General features: G+C 44.0%; 1 protein-coding gene and 1 pseudogene across 24 annotated transcripts in view; one reads left to right on the top strand and one right to left on the bottom strand.

Moving 5' to 3' along the window:
• Limch1 (LIM and calponin homology domains 1) overlaps positions 1-20566 on the top strand; it is a 313045-nt gene that overhangs the window by 100995 nt on the left and 191484 nt on the right. For all 24 annotated transcript variants that reach the window (XM_063273093.1, XM_063273091.1, XM_063273092.1 and 21 more), the window contains exon 2: positions 15715-15785. In XM_063273093.1, the coding sequence (XP_063129163.1) occupies positions 15715-15785 (71 nt within the window). The remainder of the gene's footprint in view (positions 1-15714; positions 15786-20566) is intronic.
• On the bottom strand, positions 17008-17161 carry LOC120096849 (U2 spliceosomal RNA; annotated as a pseudogene).

The following is a 20566-nucleotide window of genomic DNA, read 5'->3' as shown; positions in this document are numbered from 1 at the left end:
TTTCTCTGTCATGCATTAACTCTTCCTTCTTTACTTTCGGGAAGAATCAAATCCACGTTCTTGCATGTGCTAGAGAACTGTGCTAACAGAAATAACTAAACAGGTGTTCAATCTATGCCTGTAAATAGAGAATTTTATTTATATATTTGCAATGTTTATGGTTATGTATAACTATATGTGATTTTATTTATGTACTATTTATTATTTTTGCAATGCTGTGGTTGGAACCCAGTACTTAATGCATGCTAGGAACATACTGTGCTACTGAACTGTACTGTCAGCCCATGCAATACCTTGTGTGTGCTGAACGCAAGGTGTGTGCAGGTGCACTCATGTGTATATGTGAAGGCCAGCGGTGGATGTCTACTAACTCCCTCAACTGCTGTCCCCTTTGCTGACTGAGGCAGGGTCTCTCACTGAATCTGGAGCTGTTGTTTCAGCCAGACTGGGTGGCCAGTGAGCTCTTAGGCCCCATTTATTTCTGTCCCAGGGCTTGGCTACAGACTCATACCTCCATCCCCAGTTTTCTGTGGGTGTCAAGGATCATAACTCGGCCCCTTATGCTTATGTGGCAAGCACTCCCATCACTGAGTCATCTCCCTAGCCTGATACTTTCTGAACAAACACTTGAGCATACTTTCAAAAGTTATCATCATCGCTTCGCCTCCTCCATGGTAGGGAAGTAAGGCCATCCTGCATCCACATCGAAGCTTTCTTTTAGAGGCTGACTCACCCTGCACTGGTTTTTAATAAATGCTCTACGGTAGTGGAAAAAGCTGGGCGGAACAATGCTTGATATTTCAAAGAGCACTGGAAAGTCTATTTCTGCCTCTTAGTAATAGGATCTCTGAAGATCCAGAATTATTTTTGAATTGGATTGCTGGCTCCAAGAGGCCCTACTACCCAGATCTGTCCGCTGGCAAGGAGACTGCTCAAATGGCTTTTGCACCTGGCATCTGATGGAAAATGTTTAAGGAATCACTGAGTCAAAACCTAAGAAGTACCTTGTGCTTATCCTCCCTGAGGTTGACCAGATAGATTGACTTCACCTATCCGTGTCTAATAGCAACACTCTGACACATTTTTTTTTCTAATGAAGAAGTCAAATGTATGTGCGTGTCTGCATTTTTAGGCAGCCTGTGATCTGAATTTCATAGATTCCGTCATGTGCTTTTACCATGGGAGTATTCCTTGGCTCTGTGTATGTTTCCTTCCTGCCTCGCCTATCACAAATCCCTGGGTTATAGAAACTCTCTCTTTACTGCCCCACGCTCATTTGCCTGTTAGACTCCTTTGAGCATCTTGTTGCTTTCTTTAACTTTGCTATGAACTGCCTATCTTACATGGTGTATATGTGTTTGAAGTCTACGTTGTTTATTTACTGGGTATATGTTGGTGGGTATGCATGTGGATGGCTGGTGAGGAGGTTGGAGAACAACTTGTGGGAAGACAGTTCTTTCCCTTTTCCTGTGTAGGTTCCGAGGGCTTAAACTCAGATCATAAGGTTTGGTGGCTTTACTCGCTGAGCTATCTCGCTCAGCTATCACGCTAACCCACAGTGTCGTTTTCAAACGTCTATTTTGTCTTGAGATAGTTTGCGCAGGGCCATGAGGGCCTGTTGAGTCTGCATTTCAAAACCTTCGTTTTCAATATCAGCAATTTGAGTTTTAGATGTCAGTGGCTATCTTAGTCTGTCGTCTGCTTTTATGACAGAAGGCCTAACCCCTTAGGAAGTATCATGGACTTGGGGAATGGTAAAGAAGAGAATTTTATTTCTCATGGTTCTTGAGGTTGGAAAGTCCAAGTGTATGGTTCCTGTGGGGTTCTCTTGCTGTGTGTGTCACTACACTACACAAGGGCAATTGTGTATGCAGAGATAGAAGAAGTAGATGAGAGAGAGAGAGAGAGAGAGAGAGAGAGAGAGAGAGAGAGAGAGAGCGCTCCTAACAACTCAACTCTTGTGCTCTTGTGGCAGAGGAGGCTTCTGCATCTGATTACTTCTTAGAGATTCTCACCCCTAAATACTCTCAGAGGAGCAATTCAATTTCAAATGACCCTTGGAGGGGACATTCAAACCTGAGTGGTGGTATCCTCACGGTTAATATATAGAGCCTGTGTGCCCAAGATAACAGGGCTCCCACAGCAGTTATGGGGGTGGGGGTAGGGGTTCTTCAGCCATCATGCTGTGAGTTTGTCAGCTGTGCAGAAAGCCAGACGTTCTTGAGCCGATCTGCGGAACACTGGCCCCAGCCACCCAGAAGACTGGTCTTGAAAAGAGGCCTTGGGTTCATAGGCTGGGAAATGCTGCTTTTCATGCCATTGGAAGATCTCATGAACATGCTGTCAGCACCGAGTTGAAAAAGTAAACAGAGCATTCCCCAAACTTATTTGGCCATAGATCCTTTTTCCACATCAAATCTCTCTCAGTCCCATGGAGCCTGGGATCCTGGACACATTGAGAAATGCTGCTGTGAGCAGTTTTTCTCTTAGGCAGGCAAGCATCAGTGAGAAGGCCATGAAACGATAATTTAATCCCTCTACAGGCATGATTGGAAGGACAGCCTTAACCTGGCACTTTCACCCCTGGCCCCTCACACTGCAAGAGGACAACTCTATGACTGCATCACGAAGGGTCTGCTAGAGCTAGGGGTGGGAGGAGACCAAAGTTGTGTGTGCCATGAACCTCACACTCATTCAGGTATCGAGTCTGTTTCTTTTTCTTGCTTTAGGCAAGACATTGAGCATAGCATATCCAGAGACAGGCAGCAGAAATAGTTTACCAAAGAGAAAACAAGCCCTCTCTACCTCCTCCTCCTGTCGTGTGTTGCCCACTAGCCTGTGGCCAGCCTTACTAGCTCTTCTTCTTATCTACCTAGCAGGGTAACAGGTTTGGATAGTATACACCTTATCTTGGAAGTAGGATACCTTTCTCCCTTTTCTTGAATGTTCACTTATTTAACTGCCAGCAGTTAAACTGTCTGGTTAACTGCCTGCAAATTACTTGATTCAAACCCATGTTAGTCTACCCTAGAATGGTTTGGGGACCATTATTAGCTTTGCTGTAAGCTTCTGTACTGGAGACAAAAGAATCTAGATGTTTATATAGCCCTACAGTGTTTTTAGTCACTATCTGGATAAATTTCTCCACTGTCATGGTTATTCAGAGATTATCAGACAGAACATTACTTACAAGTGATCTCATTGTTCCACGATATAAAGAACACAGAGGTGAGTTGACAATGTGGTTCTGGGGTCAGCTCACAGGGCTGGAAAAAGACTGTGCTTATTTTTTTCCTGCTTTGTACTCAGTGACACCATGCTGAGGCTAAATTCAGCCATGGTAGAAATGTTGTTTACACCATGGGAGTTGACAACAGCCATGGTCCTCCATCCTCCACAAAAGCTGGTGGGTATTTAATGGAACACCATGGGTCATGGGCTAACTCTCAGGCTGACTTGCCTAGTAGGATATCTTGGGTGTGAGATCCAAGTCTAAATATGAAATTTATTTGTTCCATGCCCATCTACACATAACTTTAAGGCAATTTTATGCACCACTTTAGTGTGCCTGCATTTTGGCTATGAGTCATCGCTTGGTATCAAGTGGGGGGCTTTCTCATTGTGCTTTTGGGTACACCAAAAATTGGGGGGTTTGGGATCGTTTAAGATGATGGATACTGGGGTTGGGTATTTAGCTCACCGGTAGAGTGCTTGCCTAGCAAGTACAAGGCCCTGGGTTCAGTCCCCAGCTCCAGGAAAAAAAAAAAAAAAGAAGATGATGTCAAGTGCCCCTTAGGCTCCCATAACTGTAACTAAAGGGTCTTTTAGACATTTCACCCTTAGCTCTTTAAGAACATCTGACCCTCTAGGGAAATGTACAGTGGAATAAGAGTGCAAGGTAGCACAGCGGTTCCCATCCTTCCTAATGCTGCGACCCTTTGTTACAATTCCTCATGCTGTAGTGACCATCCTTAAAATTATTTTCATTGTTATTTCATAACTGTAATTTTGCTACGGTTATTAATCATGATGTAAGTATTTTGGAGATAGAGGTTTGCCAAGGAGGTTATGAGCCACATGTTGAGAACCATTGTTCTCCTATTTGTCAGTTAAACGTAGACCTCAGCAATTGGGTTCATTAAGCATGGTCTACTTGTGTCTTCTTTAATTTCGCTGGCATGGCATCATGCTATGCTGTGGTCACTTTGGGACTTGAGATGAGCCTTCCTTCTCCTTGGCATGCGCATTATTTGGACATGGAGGTAAAGGGAGCTAAGTTCAGCAATGGATCATTGCTTACTCTGCTTCATGGAGGCCAAGATGGATGCTGTTTTAGTGGGTGGCAGACACCTCACTGCTGGTTCAGTGAGACCCAGTGATGGATGGTGGGTCAGCAGATTTGGATAACCACCTGCTATCTTCACAAAGTGGCCACGGGAACAGATTTCCTACCCTAATGTATTATTTGTAAATTTAGAGCCAGTGACATGCTGGGTGGTGTTGCACACCTTTGATCCCTGTACTCAGGAGGCAGAGGCAGGAGGATTCCTGAGTTTGAGAAGAGCCTGGTCTACAGGTCAAGCTCCAGGACAGCCAGAGCTACACAGAGAAGCCCTGTCTTGGATAATAATAACAGAACCATTGAAAGATGACTAGATGCCCTGTTTTGTAAATGGTCCTGGCCTCAAGTGAAGCGTCTTGCCTTCCTTGCCTTGTCTGTACCCTCCACAAATGCTTATTTCTTTTTCATTCCACAGAGGACCAAGTTGTATATAAGATTATTTAAGATGGCTTACTGGATACCTGCTATGATTTTGAAAAGGCAGAGATAAAAATCTAGCAACACCACAAAGCCTTTTATTATTTCATCACTATGGTATTGAGAGAGTTTATGATAATATGCTCATATATTTTAGTAACTTTCTGAATTTAGGGATTTATTTTCTTACTTCCCACTTAGAGGAAAAGGTGGTGTGAGGGTGGGGAAGATGATGCAGACAGCAGAGAGTCAGGTTTTCATTTATAGCTTAGCAGAATTACCTAGTGGCTGAGAGCCTGGGTCAGGAGTCAGGGCTCCCCGCTTATTACCCTCTGCCTCCTGCTAGCCCTAGGAGATTGGACAAATTGTTTAATGGTCTTAGAGTTCGGCTTCTTCAGCCTGCAGCGGGGATAATGATGACACTGTCATTGGGGCTCTTGATGACCCACTGAGCGCTTAGGGAATATCTGAAGAAGGATCTCGCCATGAACAGACCCCATGGTCCCTCACAACGATTTAGTAAGCATTAGGGAAGCAGGGCTTTCAGAAGGGTTTGCATGGTCAGGCAAAGGTGAGCGAAGCTAATTAGCCTCACTTGTCTCCTCCCGTGGCCGCTTTTGTCCCTGGGCTCATCTGTAGCACCCGGTGCTATGGAGCTGGAGAGGTTGTTTAGTAGAAGATACTGTTGGCTATTGCTGCCATTTCCAGGAAAGAGGCAGAGGTGGCAGTGGGCTCAGAAAAGTCTGTGATGTATACACAGGAATCCCAGAGAAATGGAACTGTGGGTAGTGACCCATTTTCTTGACTTTGGGTTTTTCTTTCCCAGTGCTAACTAGGTGTTAGTAGACAGTTGTATGACTCAAACAAACAAACAAACAAACAAACAAACAAACAAACAGAAAAGTAATAGAATATTAGATTAAAGGGCTCCTTGGTTACACCAACCTAAATGCCCACTTGGAGCACAAATGATAGATTCTCCCCCCCCCAAAAAAAAAAAACAAAACAAAACAACAAAAACAATTCAGATTTGTTTATTTCACAAGCTAAATAGTTACAATAGTTTCTTTTTCAAGTATTCAGAAGTTCATTTTAAAACACACTGAGGGTAGGCTTGGGTGGATCACAGCGGTTGATACTGTGGTCGAATGTGGCTTGTCACCTTGTGTTGCCTCAGGGCTCTGCCAACAGGAAGGACAACAGCAGATTCAGCCCCTTAGAGCCAAAATAAACCGCTTTCCTTCACAACATGTTCTGCTTCATGAATTTCTTTGTTATCACACAAAACAAACAAATACTCGGTGTAGAAAAATCACAAAAAAACAAATACACCATCTGGCTAATGATTTAATGTGCGTGTGTGTAATGACTCCGTCAAATAAGGAAATAGAATCTTTGTGTCCCAGAGAGAATCTTCTGTGATATTTCTCTTTTCTCAAAACCAGTCTCCTTATTGTGTGTGGTTATGAGTGTGTGTGTGAGCGCGCACGCATGTGTTTGTGTGTGATGTGGATGCGTGTGGATGTGTTCCTGTCTGTGGAGATCAGAGGTGAACTTTTGTGTTAGTTCCCAGGAGCCTGGCTACCTTGTTTTCTGAGACAGTGTCTCACTGGGACCTGGGGCTCACTGTAGGTTAGACTGGTTAGCCGGTGATCTCCAGGGAGTCACCTGTCTTACCTCTTCAGCACTGAGATTATGGGCAAGTGTCCCCATGCCTGGCTTTACATGCAGGAGTGCCTGGGATCAAAGTCAGCCCCTCAAGCTTGCTGCACTTTCTCTACTGCTGTCTCCCTGGCCTCACTCATTTCCGGCTGGTCACTTCTGGCGCTGTCTCTAAGTGTTACATTACTTGACTCAATTCTGAAATTAAAAAGGCTCCTTAACGTTACTCTGCTGTTATTCTGAGGATTTCACCATGCCTTATTTTTGTTCGTAATCTAATAACTTGTTTGGGTGAATTTCCTGTTTGGCTTTGATGCCATTTTCCATGCTGCTCATTGGCGATGTCCAACAGCTTTGTGGTCTCTTTGGATTCTTAGCTAAGACTTATTCCATTATTAGAATATCAAATAGTGAAATCGATCACTTCTTCAGACGGCTCTACAATGGCTACAGGACTGTGTGTACTTGGCAAAGCCTCCAGTCTAGTTCTTTGCCCAGCATCAGGAAGCCAAGGGGTTGACCCCTTCTTCCTCTCTGTCGTCACTGTTAGCGTCACGTCTATGGCTGTCCAGGCCAGTTCTGGGTTGTGAGTGAAAAGAGTGCACCCACAGTTGCACAGTTGCAACTCAGAGTTGACACAACTCTGGTGACTGACGATGAGCTGGCAACTGCCTGTCCTTAAATAGGAAAAAAGCTTCTAGAGAGGAACAGGAAGGCCCCAGATGGGCTGTGGATGAACACTTGCTCTGGGCCGTTAAAGTACATTTCAGCCCCAGAGCCCAACAGCATTTTATCATCAACGTTATAAAACATATGGAAGGGATGGGAGGGAAAAGGAAGGGAGAGAGGGAGGGAGGAGAAAGAGGGGGAAGAAGGGAGGGAGGAAGAAGAAAGGCTTCAGAAGGGTGGGAGGCAAGGAAGAAAGAAAGGAAAAAGAGAGAACAGGAGGGGGGGAGGAAAGAAAACAGGAAAGAATTCTGTGAGGCAGGATCCAAGAAACTCATGTGCCCTCAATCAGATTTCAGTGACTATTGGCATTTTCTGTGTTTGGTTCATACACATACATATACACTCTTAGTATTTTTTTTCAACAGTTTCCAAAGAAAGCATGGGAATCAGCTACGCTTTTCCTCTAAGTACCTGGGCATACACCTGAAGAAGAGCATCCTCTCAGGTGACCGTTATCACTCCAGAAGTGACCAGTGATGACTGACCTCATAAGTGACCAATATATATATACAGGATATCCCAGTTGTGCCTGGAGGTCACCCATGGTTTTTTTCAACCATCATCTTACAAAGACACATACACTTTTTTACGATGCTTTTTGGTCTCTAATTTGGGAACATCGGCCTTTCCTTTTTCCTTTATGACAAACACTTCTTTTCTTTTAGCAATCTGGTTTTCTTATAAACGTATTATGGTTTTTTGCAGGGTTTGCATGGCTGTCTTCTTATGGTCTCTTTTAGTCCTGTCAATATGCTTGGGGACTCTCTCATTGGCTTCCCAGCCTGACTTTGTGCCCAGTGTCCACAAACCATGATCATCTTTCCCAGGCAGAGCTGCATCTCTGCATACACATGGGAGCCCCCTGACCTTAGGCACTAGTTGTGGATTTCCTTTCTTTTAAATGTGAACCTTGAGGAACAAAAATATGAGGGAGATAGCATTTTCCCTCTTCCAGAAGCATGAAATGCCCCACCAGACAGAATCTGCTCTACTTTTGGACCTCCCACAACCAAGTCAAACAGGCCTGAAAGTGTACCTTTTAAAGACCAGGAAGCAGGTTTGGAGAGGTGAAACCTTCTGTTCACAGCCCCAGAGCCTCAGACCTGGAATCGGAACCCAGTTCTGCCTAATTCTGTGGCTCTCTGCTTCACTGTGACAGTTTTTGCCAGATTCAGCCCAGAACTGCAATGTTTATTGAAGAAACAACACAATACACAGGTAAAATAACTGTGGCTTCACGAACTCCCAGGAGACAACATACTTAGCTCACAGCACCCTTCTGACCCGTTTTGTTCCCTCCAATCTGTCACTAAGGGTTTCAGCTTTGGTGGAACTCTTTGCATGTGTTGTCTGTTTTTCTCCGAAGCTTCTGTCACCCTGTCTGCAAGGGACAGCTTGTGAATGTGCAAACACACCCACGCACATGTGTCTGCACTGACCCATTTTCTGTGTCCAGATCATACAATGCTTAGATCAGAAGACTGAGCGCTCCCAGGGTACTTTTAAGCGTCAGCTGTATTCTTAATTAGATTTTTTTTGTAGGCGCTGTCAATCTGTGGCTATAAACAGCGCCTTCTGGTTTTCCGATGACATGATGAAAATATAAATGGATCTTGCAGATTGCATTTTATTACCTTCCATATTAAGCACTCAGAACTGGTGTTAGTGGGAATCGTGGTCTGATAATGCTGATTAACTAACTTCAGTCCTGGGCTCCTGTGCTGTTTCTCTGCCAAGCCCAACTGAATCGCTATAAGGAGGAGCTGTTATCACTGAACAAAGTGTAGAGATCCTATACTTTGGAGGCCTCCGGGATGTGAACATAGTTGGGTGGGACCGAGGTGAAAGGGGAGCTGGACTGTGTCACTTTGCCTGCTGACCTTGGACGGATCCCTTAATTTGTAAGACCTTGTTTTACTCACCTGTCATGTAAAAAGATATTTTCTATGATGGGCTTTAATCTAGTGTGAAGGGGGGTATGGGCGGGAATTTAGAAAGATGTCAGGATGCTGTGTGGGTGATGATTTGAGCAGGGCCCCATGGATGGACGCTGTAGTTGTATCGCTTACAAACTAAGGCAGCTCGCCTCACTGTTAGCTATGCAGAGACAAAAAAGGCAGGTCTGGAATCTGTTTCAGAGAGAGAGCTTTGCTCTTCCTGGTGGCTTGAATCCATCTCTGTGTTATTGGAGGAGGTGATGCCATTCATTGATGTGAAGGCCAGACACACACACACACACACACACACACACACACACACACACACACACACACAATTAAGATTTTGTCAGTCTCATTCGTGTGTGTGTGTGTGTGTGTGTGTGTGTGTGTGTGTGTGTGTGTGTGTGTTACCCAAGAGGAGATGTTTAATGAGAAACTGGAGATTTGATTTGGAACTTGAAGGCCCAGAGCCAAGTATAAAAATGCATGAATTCTCCTCATACATATGACATAAAAGGATAGGACTTACCTGAGGAAGGGAGAGCAAAGATGTAGAAAGAGAAGGAAGGGGAAGTGAGAGCAGAAGGAAAAGGCTCTTTTATACTTTCCAGCTAATGAGGTAGAAATCCTTAACACGGTGGAAAGGCTAGTTTATTTAATGAGGCAGAAAGAAACCGAGGAGCACGAAGTGGGGTGGGGTGGGGAGCCCAGGAAAGGCAATGATCTCAGAAGGATGGAGTTGGTGGCTCAAGCTGCCAAGACGTTGATTAAGCCCGTAGGAGGAGAGCATCTTTAACTTAGGCAACCTGCACATCAGCGCAGAGCCGGTGAGCACCGCCTCCCTTCAGATCAGGGAAGGAAAACAAGCCGCAGAGCACTGGAAGGAAAAGTGAAAGCAATAGCAAAGAGGTCAAGGTGGCCACTGCAGTTGCATTACTTTGGGCCTGTGTGGTGCGTTGAGTTCTTACTTTGGTCAGGCTCGGGGCTAGGGTTTCATGTGCTGCTTTGATTCATCGTCATGCAAACCATGGAATAGGTACTCTTACCATGTCTTCAGAGGGGAAAGTGAGGGTCGATAGAAGTTCATGAACTTGCCTAAAGTGACTGCGTTTAAGCTGCCTCAATTGTAACGCTTCACCTTTTAAGGAATTTTCATCAAATTAAATAAAGGGAGTTTGCAAATCTTCAACTGTAGAGACAGGGTGTCACATAGAGTCTGGACCAGGGAAGGAAAATCAAGATGGTGGCTGAGGGATAGCATAGAATTAGGATTTTTAGGAAACCCTCATTTCTCATGGTAGCAGCAGGGAAATGCTACCGTGGAAGCATTGGACAAAGGTCGAGCTGTGGAAGGGAAGGGAGAAGACGCTGAACATTGATGGAGCCGTTGGACTCGGCAGGAAAGAACCACAGGATGAAGGCGGCTCTGCTCTACTGAAGGGTAGACGGGCTGAATGGTGGCCTTAGAGGCTGGCTGCTAACTCTTCCTTAAGTGAATATGATTTATCTTTGTTTATAAAGTACAACCTTAAATTTTTGGCTTGACTTCTAACAATCTCATGAGGGGTTTATTTCTGAGAGAGAAAAAAGCGAAAAGGAAGAAAAATTTTATTCTGGCATTTTATTCAGCATGAAATACACATAGGCGCTTTAGGTAGCTAAGTCGGGATCAGCAGAGAGGGATGCATAAGGAGTAGCAGCTAAGCCTCTTCGTGAATGGAGGGGTGTGGCTTTATCATTGACAGGGTGTGAGAGGAAATCATACCCCTTTGAAAGGTACCAGCTATTATAGAACTGAAGGAAAATCCTAATGTCTACTCAACTCAAAGTTAAGTGAAAATTTACTCAATAGTGTGTGTGTGTGTGTGTGTGTGTGTGTGTGTGTGCGCGCGCACGCGCGCGCACGTGCTTTGTCAACAAACCGAATCTCTTCTTTAGAAGGTCAGGAGTGATGCTCACTCTTGTAATTCCAGAATTTGGAAGGCAGAAGCAAGAGAATCTTTGAAGGTTTGAGGCCAGCCTAGACCACATAGTGAGTTCCTGGCTATCCAGAGATGTGTGATAAAAGAATCATGTATTTAAATCAATCAATCAACCTACCAATCAACCAATCAATCAATCAATCAATCAAGGGCTAGAGAGGTGGATCAGTGCCTAAGAGCACTTGTTGCTCTTGCAGAGGACCTGAGATGGGTCCCTAGCACTCACATGGTGACTCTCTGTCCATCTATAACTCCAACTCTAGGGGATCTGATGCCTTCTTCTGACCTTTGTAGGCACCAGGAACTCACATGGTTCATGTACATAAATGCAGCCAACACATTCATACACATAAAGTAAATAAATTTATATTTAAAAAACCTCAAACCAAAAATGACATATAAAAATCCTCTCTATATCATAGTGCTAAGAATTGTGAATGTTTTATTTTAAATGCTCTTTAGACCTGTAGCCTATCTGTGGTTTTCTTTCAAAAATCTACAAGAGATTCATGAAAATATTTCTGAAATACTATTTGCATACATGGTAATGATTGGGCTGGAAGACCAATTCTTGGCAGCCTTTGGCTGTTCCTTGCAATTACATAATAACAATAGTAACAAAACAATTAACGGGCTGTAGGGCTATGATATAAAGAGTGTTACATGATAAACACATCGTAAAAATGTTGCCATGGAGCTGTGTGGTTTTTCTTTTTGAGTCTGGTGTCTCCATATTTCAGAATTTGAATGATTCTGAAATAGGCCAGGGAATGCAGATAAATTCAGAATTACCTTTGAGCTCCGTGGAAAGGAAATCGGATACAGATGAGCTTCCTCAATAGCTGCTCTCACTAGACTGTGTGATGACACGCCATAATGCCCCTGCCTTCTGCTTTTGTTTAATTATGGAGGCAGATGAAGGCTTTTCTTTTCCTGGAAAACCAGGTTTTGATAAATTAGTCATTCAATGACTTTTACTCTGCATGGCACTGCAACAAATATTGTGGTTAGTAATTAAAGTGGATTAACCCCGCACACAAAGCAGGGAGGGTCTGCTACAGATCAATGCAGCTTCTTGAAGGATGGCAATGACTTACTGCCACCATACGGATTTCCAAGGATTCCTTTGAATAAGATGTGTTGGGCTCACCTCTGAGATGATAGTGATGGTTGGTATCTTTTGTCCATGAATTATAGGGTTCCAGTGCATTGTCATCTACACTCTCTGCTCCGCGTGTTTGTGTGTGTGTGTGTGTGTGTGTGTGTGTGTGTGTGTGTGTGTGTGTATTGGGAACTTGGCTTCTACCTTGACGAATGAGATTCAGAGTCATTTTGTGGAAGCAGTGAAAGGCATATTGGCTTGATGATCCTTTAGCAGCTAAGAGCTCCCTGATTGAGACTAGATGGAAAGACAGGTAGAAGTAGTTGTGCCCACATCTGAACTGTCTATCAGACATATTTAATCCATGACCTGTGGGCCATGTGTGGCCTAGAATAGCTATCATCATGACCCCACACAAAATTGCACCTTAAAATCTGAGATTTTATATTAAGATCTTTCTTTTCTGTATCTTGATTGGGACATTCTTGAGTATGAACTTTCTCTGTGACAGAACCAGGTCACCGTGTGAAAGGCTGGATATGCCTGATGGGTGGAAGATGACAGTGGCTTGGAGAAAGGTGGCAGGATGGAGGAAGTAAGGAACATGTCCAAAGACATGTTAATGGGTGTTCTTGATATGGAAGAAAGGGTTTGGCATGGTTTTGCCGATTAGGGATGGACAACTGTGAGGATGGAGTTTCAGTGATCAGATCAACTGATGAGAAGTAGGTTCATGAATTGTGTTTGGGCTGGAGAGATGGCTCAGCCATTAAAGACTAGGCTCATAACCAAAAATATAAGAGAAATAGGGACAAGAATGGGGTAGAGTACTCTTGACCATCTGCTACTCCTCCCTACTAGGCTTTGAATTTCCCTCAGTCTTAGTTTTTTTTTTTACAAACACCCTGTAACCTAAGGGTTCACCTCAGTCTCTCTCTCTCTCTCTCTCTCTCTCTCTCTCTCTCTCTCTCTCTCTCTCTCTCACACACACACACACACACACACACACTCACTCACTCACACTCACACACATATATTACTGGTCAGGGTCTCACTACAGAGACCTGGTTAACCTGGAGCTCATTACATAGACCCATTCTGGCCTTGAGATCCACTTGCCTCTGCCTCCTGAGTGCTAGGATTAAAAGCACCATATGGCACCATACTACCTCAGATCCTCTTAATTGCTCTGCTGAGCTTCCCATCATGCCCTTGTGTCTCTGGAATGTGGTCATGGAATGATGCCAGGGCCAGTGCCTTGTTGGGAAAATTGCTAAGAATCCTCAATTGGCTGGGATCCAGGGAGAGGTTAGAAGGGTCTGAGCCATGACTCTTAGTTCTCTGCAAATACACCGTTGTTAGTGGCAGTTAATCTTAATAGTGATGACTGGCATTGCTGTGAAGGGAATATTAATTAGAAGTCTTTAGAGCACAAAACTTGAGCCATAATAAGCACACCATAAGATACACTTTTTTTTTTTTGGTTCTTTTTTTTCGGAGCTGGGGACCGAACCCAGGGCCTTGCGCTTCCTAGGTAAGCGCTCTACCACTGAGCTAAATCCCCAGCCCCAAGATACACTTTTAAAAAGCATCTGCATGAGTTTTGTACTGAGTTAGGCTGTTTCTCTGTAATCGGTGGTACAACTTAGCAGCGAGCCTTTGAGTCCTGCTATTTTCTTCGTGAGGGGATGATTTGTTTCCCTGTTGTATGAATTGCGCTTACGTCAAGGAATTTATCAGAACAATCTAAGTTGTTTGATTTATTGGTACAAATTGGTTTATAATAGTCCCTTGTCGTGCTTTAATATTTTTACACTCTGCAGTGATATCATTTGCCATTCCTGAGACTCTGATAATCTGTGTCCTGTTTCTCTCTTGGCTTTTTGTATCTCCCCACCCCCCATTCCTGCTTCAGTACTTCTGTACATTTTTGGTTTGTGCTACTATTTTATCTACAAATGCATTATAATGTTTGATTTTTTATCATTTTGGATTGGTTTGCTTGGTTTAGAAACATTTGGGAATAGTCCACAGATATTTTGCTGTTTATTTGGATTGAATTCTGTTGTGGTCAGAACACCCACTTTGGATAGATGTTTTTAAGTCTTTTGAGACTTGTTTTATGACCTAGAATTTGGTCTGGCTTGGTAAATGTTGGAGGGTGAAATATTCTAGAAATACCAACTAGGCCAATTGGGTCCATAGTGTTGCTCATGTGTTCTATATCATTATCAACTTTTTGTTTATGTGTTTTGTCAGTTATTAAAGAGAAATATTTAAACCTCTGACTCTACTTACCATCTATCTCCCTTTCTCTTAGTAATCCTATCTGCTTTGATTTGCATAGTTTGAAGGGCTTTTAAAAAATATGGTGAATGGTGAAATACATTAGGGTTCACGATTATGATGTCTCGTCAGTGAACTAACTGACCTCTTGTTATGAAAGAGCTTTCTCCATCCATGCTGTCCTAGTCTCTTCTGAGATTTCTTCCTCTGATGTTGGTAGGATTGGCGCAGGTTTCTTGTGACTCACGTTAATGTTCGTCTTCCAATTTACCCAGCGCATTTGTGGGCAGCTCAAGGTTAACTCAGCTTCTGTGTCAGTTTCACAATCTCTGTGTTTTAGTTGGGGGCTCAGGGACCACTCACACTAATTGGGTTGTTGACATGGTCAGTGCTAAGTCTTCAACCTTTCTGTGTATGCTAACTGTTCTCTGCCCCCTTCCCCTTTCTCGCCCCCCTTCCCTTCTCTCTTCCCCCTCCCTTCCTTCCTCTCCCTGCCCTTCCTTCTTCCTCCTCCCTTTCCCATCTCCTTCCCCCCTCCTCCTCCCTTCCCCTCCTCTTTTCCACTTCCCTTTTTGCTCTTTCCATTGTTTAGAGTATTTTTATGACTCTCTTCATTTGGCTTATTAGATATGACTTCCATTTTTGTGTGCTAGAGGTTTCTTTAGGGCATATTTACAGACATTTACCTGGTATATTTCAGATCAGGCATTTATATTTAGAGAATGAACGAATAAAATTCTGAGTACCTTGTTCCCCAGCTAATGGTTGCTGACAACCAGAGACACCATACATGTCCCTCAGTCCCGTTCTGTCATTTATGCACATTGACTGTAGTCTGCAGTCATAGTATTAGTCTCCTGATGTTAGACAGAATCTTCTTCCCTGACCACCAATGTTTTAGTGTACAGGGCCTTTGTCCTTGGGCAATTCCTCCTCTGTGGAGTTGCTATTTGTTTTTGATGGTGAGAGAGTGTGCATCCCCCATGGAAGAGACACACTATGACCTTGACTTACTGAGTTTGAACCCGGCAAGTAACAGAGTCTTATCAGGAAGAACCAACACTTCATGGTCTAAGTTTATTTCACCTGATCCAGGCAAAGCCACAAATGGGACAGAAATTCAAGGTTAATAGATTTTCTCATTCATGGAATATCATGAGTTTCTCAGGGCTCTTGAGCTTTTTTTAAATACTGAACTTCCTGGTAATAAAAGAGAAACTTATGTTCTCTTTTCCTTTTTCTTTTCTTTTCCAGCAAGTCACGGGTCGAAGTTTTGGTGACAAAGACTTCCGGACAGGACTAGAGAATGGAATCCTTCTTTGCGAGTAAGTAATGCTTACATTCCTTGGTTTTATTCAAGGTTGTACTTGTATCCATTGATTATTCAATTTGTCTGCAAAACTTCAGTGTAGTATGATTTTTTCCTTTGTCTTTTATTTATTTACTTTTTCTTAGACAGGGTCCCACCAGGGCTGGCCTAATAATACTCATGCTGTAGACCAGGGTGGCCCTGTACACAGAGAGCTGCTTGCCTCTGCTTCCTATACATGGCCTCTGGTATTTCACTTTTGTTTGAGTCACAGTTTGAATCTTACAAGAAACTGCTGGGATAAGCAGGGAACATTTGTGCAAAGTAAGTGTCTATATACAAAGGGAATGGTGGATTGAGACCATAGTGGTCACATATTAGATGAAGAACTAGACCCCACTGGTGTTCTGCTCCCAGTCATTTTGCCACATGGGGAATTGCGTCCCAGTATTTGTAAGGGTGTGGGTCTAACTGCTATAACTAGTGGGGTTTCTATCCTTGGAAATCCCAACACAAAGCATCTTGCAGCAAGTGAACATGGTGTTTCTGTAAATCCAGGGCATCTTAAAAGCAGGCCCGGATGTGTTCCTCACCAGTTCTGCTTTGTGTGGGTGTTGGGTACATTTAACTTGTGCTGTTGACTGAGTCCAGAGTGGATAGTGATGGCATGGCATGTTTTGGAGCAAGGCTTTATCATTGAGTGCTACAGTAAGGATTTAATCTCAGTCGGGGTTTCTACCCCACCTTTGATCATTCAGTTCCCAGGTAAAAGACACACAACCTTCATATTTATAATATGCCTTCAAAGCCCCAGAGCTGGGCAGATATCTACCCTCTAAGCTCCTTTGCCTACTTCCCTACAAGTTACCCCAAGTTTCTTTCCATGCTCTATCTGGGTTGCTCTGAACTCCAATTGTCTAGCCCTCATGGCTTTGTTTTTATGACTCACCTACCCCATGGTGCCTCCTCTCCTCCTCCTCCTCCTCCTCCCCCCCTCCTCCTCCTCCTCCCCCCCTCCTCCTCCTCCTCCCCCCTCCTCCTTATAGTCCTGCCTCAGACCCCAAGCCTGGGAACCCAAACTCTGCCTATGTCTCTTCTACCCAGCTATAAGCTGTAGGCATCTTTATTTACCAGAGATAACTTGGGGGGCAAGGTTACATAGCATCACTTGGGTCTGTGTGAGAATCTTCTCATCCCTGGGGGAAACCAAGACCAGTATTTAGCATTACAGTACGTAGCAACAGACCAAACCTCAATAGAGCAGTCCTACTACAGAATTAGAGGTTTCTAGAAAGTGGCTTTAGACACAAAATAATCCAGAACATTAACATTTACAAATGTATATGGACATAAACTTTACACTTGATCTTAGCCAAAAGGCCGAGAAGCGATGGACGTAAACTTTAAACTGAGACTTCAGAATTTGAATGTATTTAATGGGCTATTTAATGTTGGCCCTGACTTCTATTTTAATGGAGGATAATGGACGTAGAACAGAAGTGAAGTCTGAGGCTCTGAAGGACATGTGCAAGCCTGTTCCACACCTCCACCACGGTATAAAGGAGAAACTTCCCTCTCGTTCTTTCCTGCTATCTCAGCACCCCAGCTACTGTGCTGTTCTGATCTCCCCTTCACCATAGCATGCTTTGGCCTCTTTCTGAACCATCCTTAAATGGAATCACACAGGATGGACTCTTACTTTGGCAACTTTCAGAATATCATTTCATGAGTTTGAAAATGACAGGCATTTTAGAGCCTAAAAAAAATGAAGTATTCAAGTCCCCACCTTCCTTCTATGAATCATTTAACCTCTTCCAGTCAACTTTCTCTAAATGTCAAGGCACATTACTGCTCTACTGCATAGGCGCTTGGGAACTTAAACACTCACTGTGAGCAAGGCTCTCTAAAGGACTATGCAGTGCATCACAGACAAAAGTGCCTTGTTGTGTAGACTTCTTTTCTACACAGTTCACATCAGCGTGTTCTTCTGCCTCTCACTGCCCATCTTTGTTTAAAGAAAATTGGGGACCCCAGATTGCTGTTTCTATTCTCCTTCTCTTTGGGGATGTGTGCTCTTATTGGGCGTTCCTTCCCTCACCACCTCTCCTTTGTGTTTTATAGCTGAACCAGAGCTCATCTGTAGGTAAACTGTAATTAGTTAGTTTAGTGCCTCCCCGAGTTGAGCTGAACAGACAGGCTCCAGGCCACCCTACTGGCAGAGCACTTGCATTGAATCTGGGCTCACAGCATTCTCTTGGATCAACAGCCTGCTGAGAGGTACTCAGGGTACAGCATATGTTCTGCTGTTACAAGAGTATTGATGTTGATTATTATTATTATTGTTGTTGTTGTTGTTGTTGTTGTTAACTTAATACATACTAGAGTCATTTGAGCAGAGATAACCTCAACTGGGAAAAATGCCCCAGTAAATGACCTGTCGGCAAGCCTGTTGGGCATCTATCTATGATTGATGTGGAAAGGCTCAGATCACTGGGTGTGGTAACATGCCTAGGCAGGTGGTCTGGGTGCTATAAGAAAGCATACTGAATGAACAAGTCATGGCCAGCAAGCCAGGAAGCAACATTCTTGTATAGCTTCTGCTTTATTCCCTGCCTCTGGGTTCCTGCCTTGAGTTCCTGCCCTGACTTTCCTCAGTGATTGATTGTGACCTGAGAACTGTTAGATGAAATAAACACATTCCTCATGTCCGTTGCTTCTGCTCATGGTGTTATCACAGCAAGAGAACCCTAATTAGGTCAGAGTCTTTGGTACCCATTTTTGTTCATTCAAAATTGATTCCAGAGAATCCTATAGGCACCTACCTTTCTGCTGTATTTCCAGGGAGGGCTCTGTCAGGTAGCTGTACTGCCTGTATGCCTCTGGGTTTAGAATGGGGGTCCTCTGAAAACAAGCTCAGGATTTAGAGGCATTTACACCTAGAGTTTTCTTCCAAATGAGAGGATGGAGTCTCTGTATGTTGCATAAGTACTGTCGTTGAGGCTTTTGCAAATGCTGTAAAGAGCATTATGATGCTAAGGTGAGGTCTAGAGAGTCAGCCCATGGCCAGGAAAGACAGGACCAGGATAACACAGAGTACCATTTGCTGAGCCAAGTGATCTTGGGGTATCCCTAGCCTCTTCTGTGGCTGACATGGCATAAATAAATGAAGAACAGAGACTGCTGATAGGGAATGAACTGCTTGGTGGCCCAAAGCAAGGGTCGCTTGGGACATATTTCTCCATCACAGCCTCAGGAAAAAGCTGAGTCAGGAGCCAGAGAAACAAGACAAGAGAAAATTTCCAAGTTTAGAGTCATAGAGAAGCCAGTGTCAAAATAGAACTCTCACCTAAGAGGAGATGCGAGAGAGTTTATTCTTGAGTCAAACATGAGTGTCTGTGGCCCAGGAATGTGAGTTTAGGTTAAGCCAAAGTCCACGTACCAATGTGGTGACAGTTCGATGAAGTTTTTACAGAAAGAGAACAAAGAAAAATTAAGGAACCTTTCAAATGCATCAGTTTCCTGTCACTGTGATAAACCACCCTGACCAAGGAGTTTCCATAGAAGAAATAGTTTATTTGGGTTTATGGTTCCAGGGGGTTGAGTAGATCCTGGTGTGGAAGCAGGGAAGCAGGAAGCAGGAAGCAGGAAACAGGAAACAGGAAGCAGGAATGGCAGCTGGAAGAGGAAGCTATGAGCTATCATCGTGAATGGCAAGCACAGAACATAGAGTGAACTGGAGACTTTCAAAGCCCAACTTCAGTGACATACTTCTGACAAAGCCACACTACTGACACCTCCTCCAAACAGTGCCACCAAATGTTCAGATGCATAAGCCTATGAGGGCCATTCTCATCCAACCCATAAGTGGGTGAAGGCAAACTGGAGAAAACTCTGCTCTTGGCCTCAGATGCTCTCTGAAGGCATTCTTAGTTCTTGGTAGGTTGGAAACCAGGGCTCTGTCCCTACGCCCCAGAGGATTTACCCAGCGGTCACAGAGATGCCATGTCAGCCACAGAGGAAGGCAATAAATGGCATTTAAGAGGCTAGCGATACCCCAAGATTACTTGGCTCTAGATTTGCAACATTCCAGGCTTTCCAAAGCATCAACATTCTCATCAGTTAATCAGCCTGAAGAATGTTTAGTGGAAGACGCGACTCTTTCCAAGAGTTTTGGTTCACAGAAACCATGTTTACTGCCCTGTCACTGAGCGCAGTGAAGTCTGGGGACAGTAGAGTAAGCATTTTCACCTCTCACCCTGGGCTTCTGCTGGCTGGTGTTATCAGGTTCATTTCCCAGAACTTGGATCCTGAGGTCAGTCTGCCAAGAAGACTGATGTGGGAGGAGCAGCTTGCTCGAGTCCACCGTAAACAAAGATGCTCAGAGTGCGCCATCACCTAGACCTGGAGAGGTTTGTGGATGGTGGTGAAGTTCTCACTCAGAGTTGCCAGCAATGTTGTGGCCCTTAAAAATCCAAAAGCTCTACGATTTCAGCCTTTGGAATGCTAAGCAGGTCATTTCTCTTTAGATTGGGCATTTTGTACTGTTTCCTTTGTTACGTTTTGAATATGGAATGCCCCTCCCCCTCACCGTAGGCTCATGAGTTTGAATGCTTGGTCTTCCCTGGATGGTGCTGTTTTAGGAGAGTGTAGAATCCTTGCAGCCTAGCAGGAGAAGGTAGCTTACAGTGGAGGAAGTCACCTTGATGTTTAACTAGGCTCCACTTCCTTTCCCATCTCTGCCTCCAGTTCTACCCAAGTATGAGGAAGCAGTCTCACACTCCTGCCTTCACGAATGAG

Source organism: Rattus norvegicus, chromosome 14 (genome assembly GCF_036323735.1).
Source record: "Rattus norvegicus strain BN/NHsdMcwi chromosome 14, GRCr8, whole genome shotgun sequence".
Lineage (NCBI taxonomy): Eukaryota > Metazoa > Chordata > Mammalia > Rodentia > Muridae > Rattus > Rattus norvegicus.
This window is presented reverse-complemented; position numbering and strand designations above follow the sequence as displayed.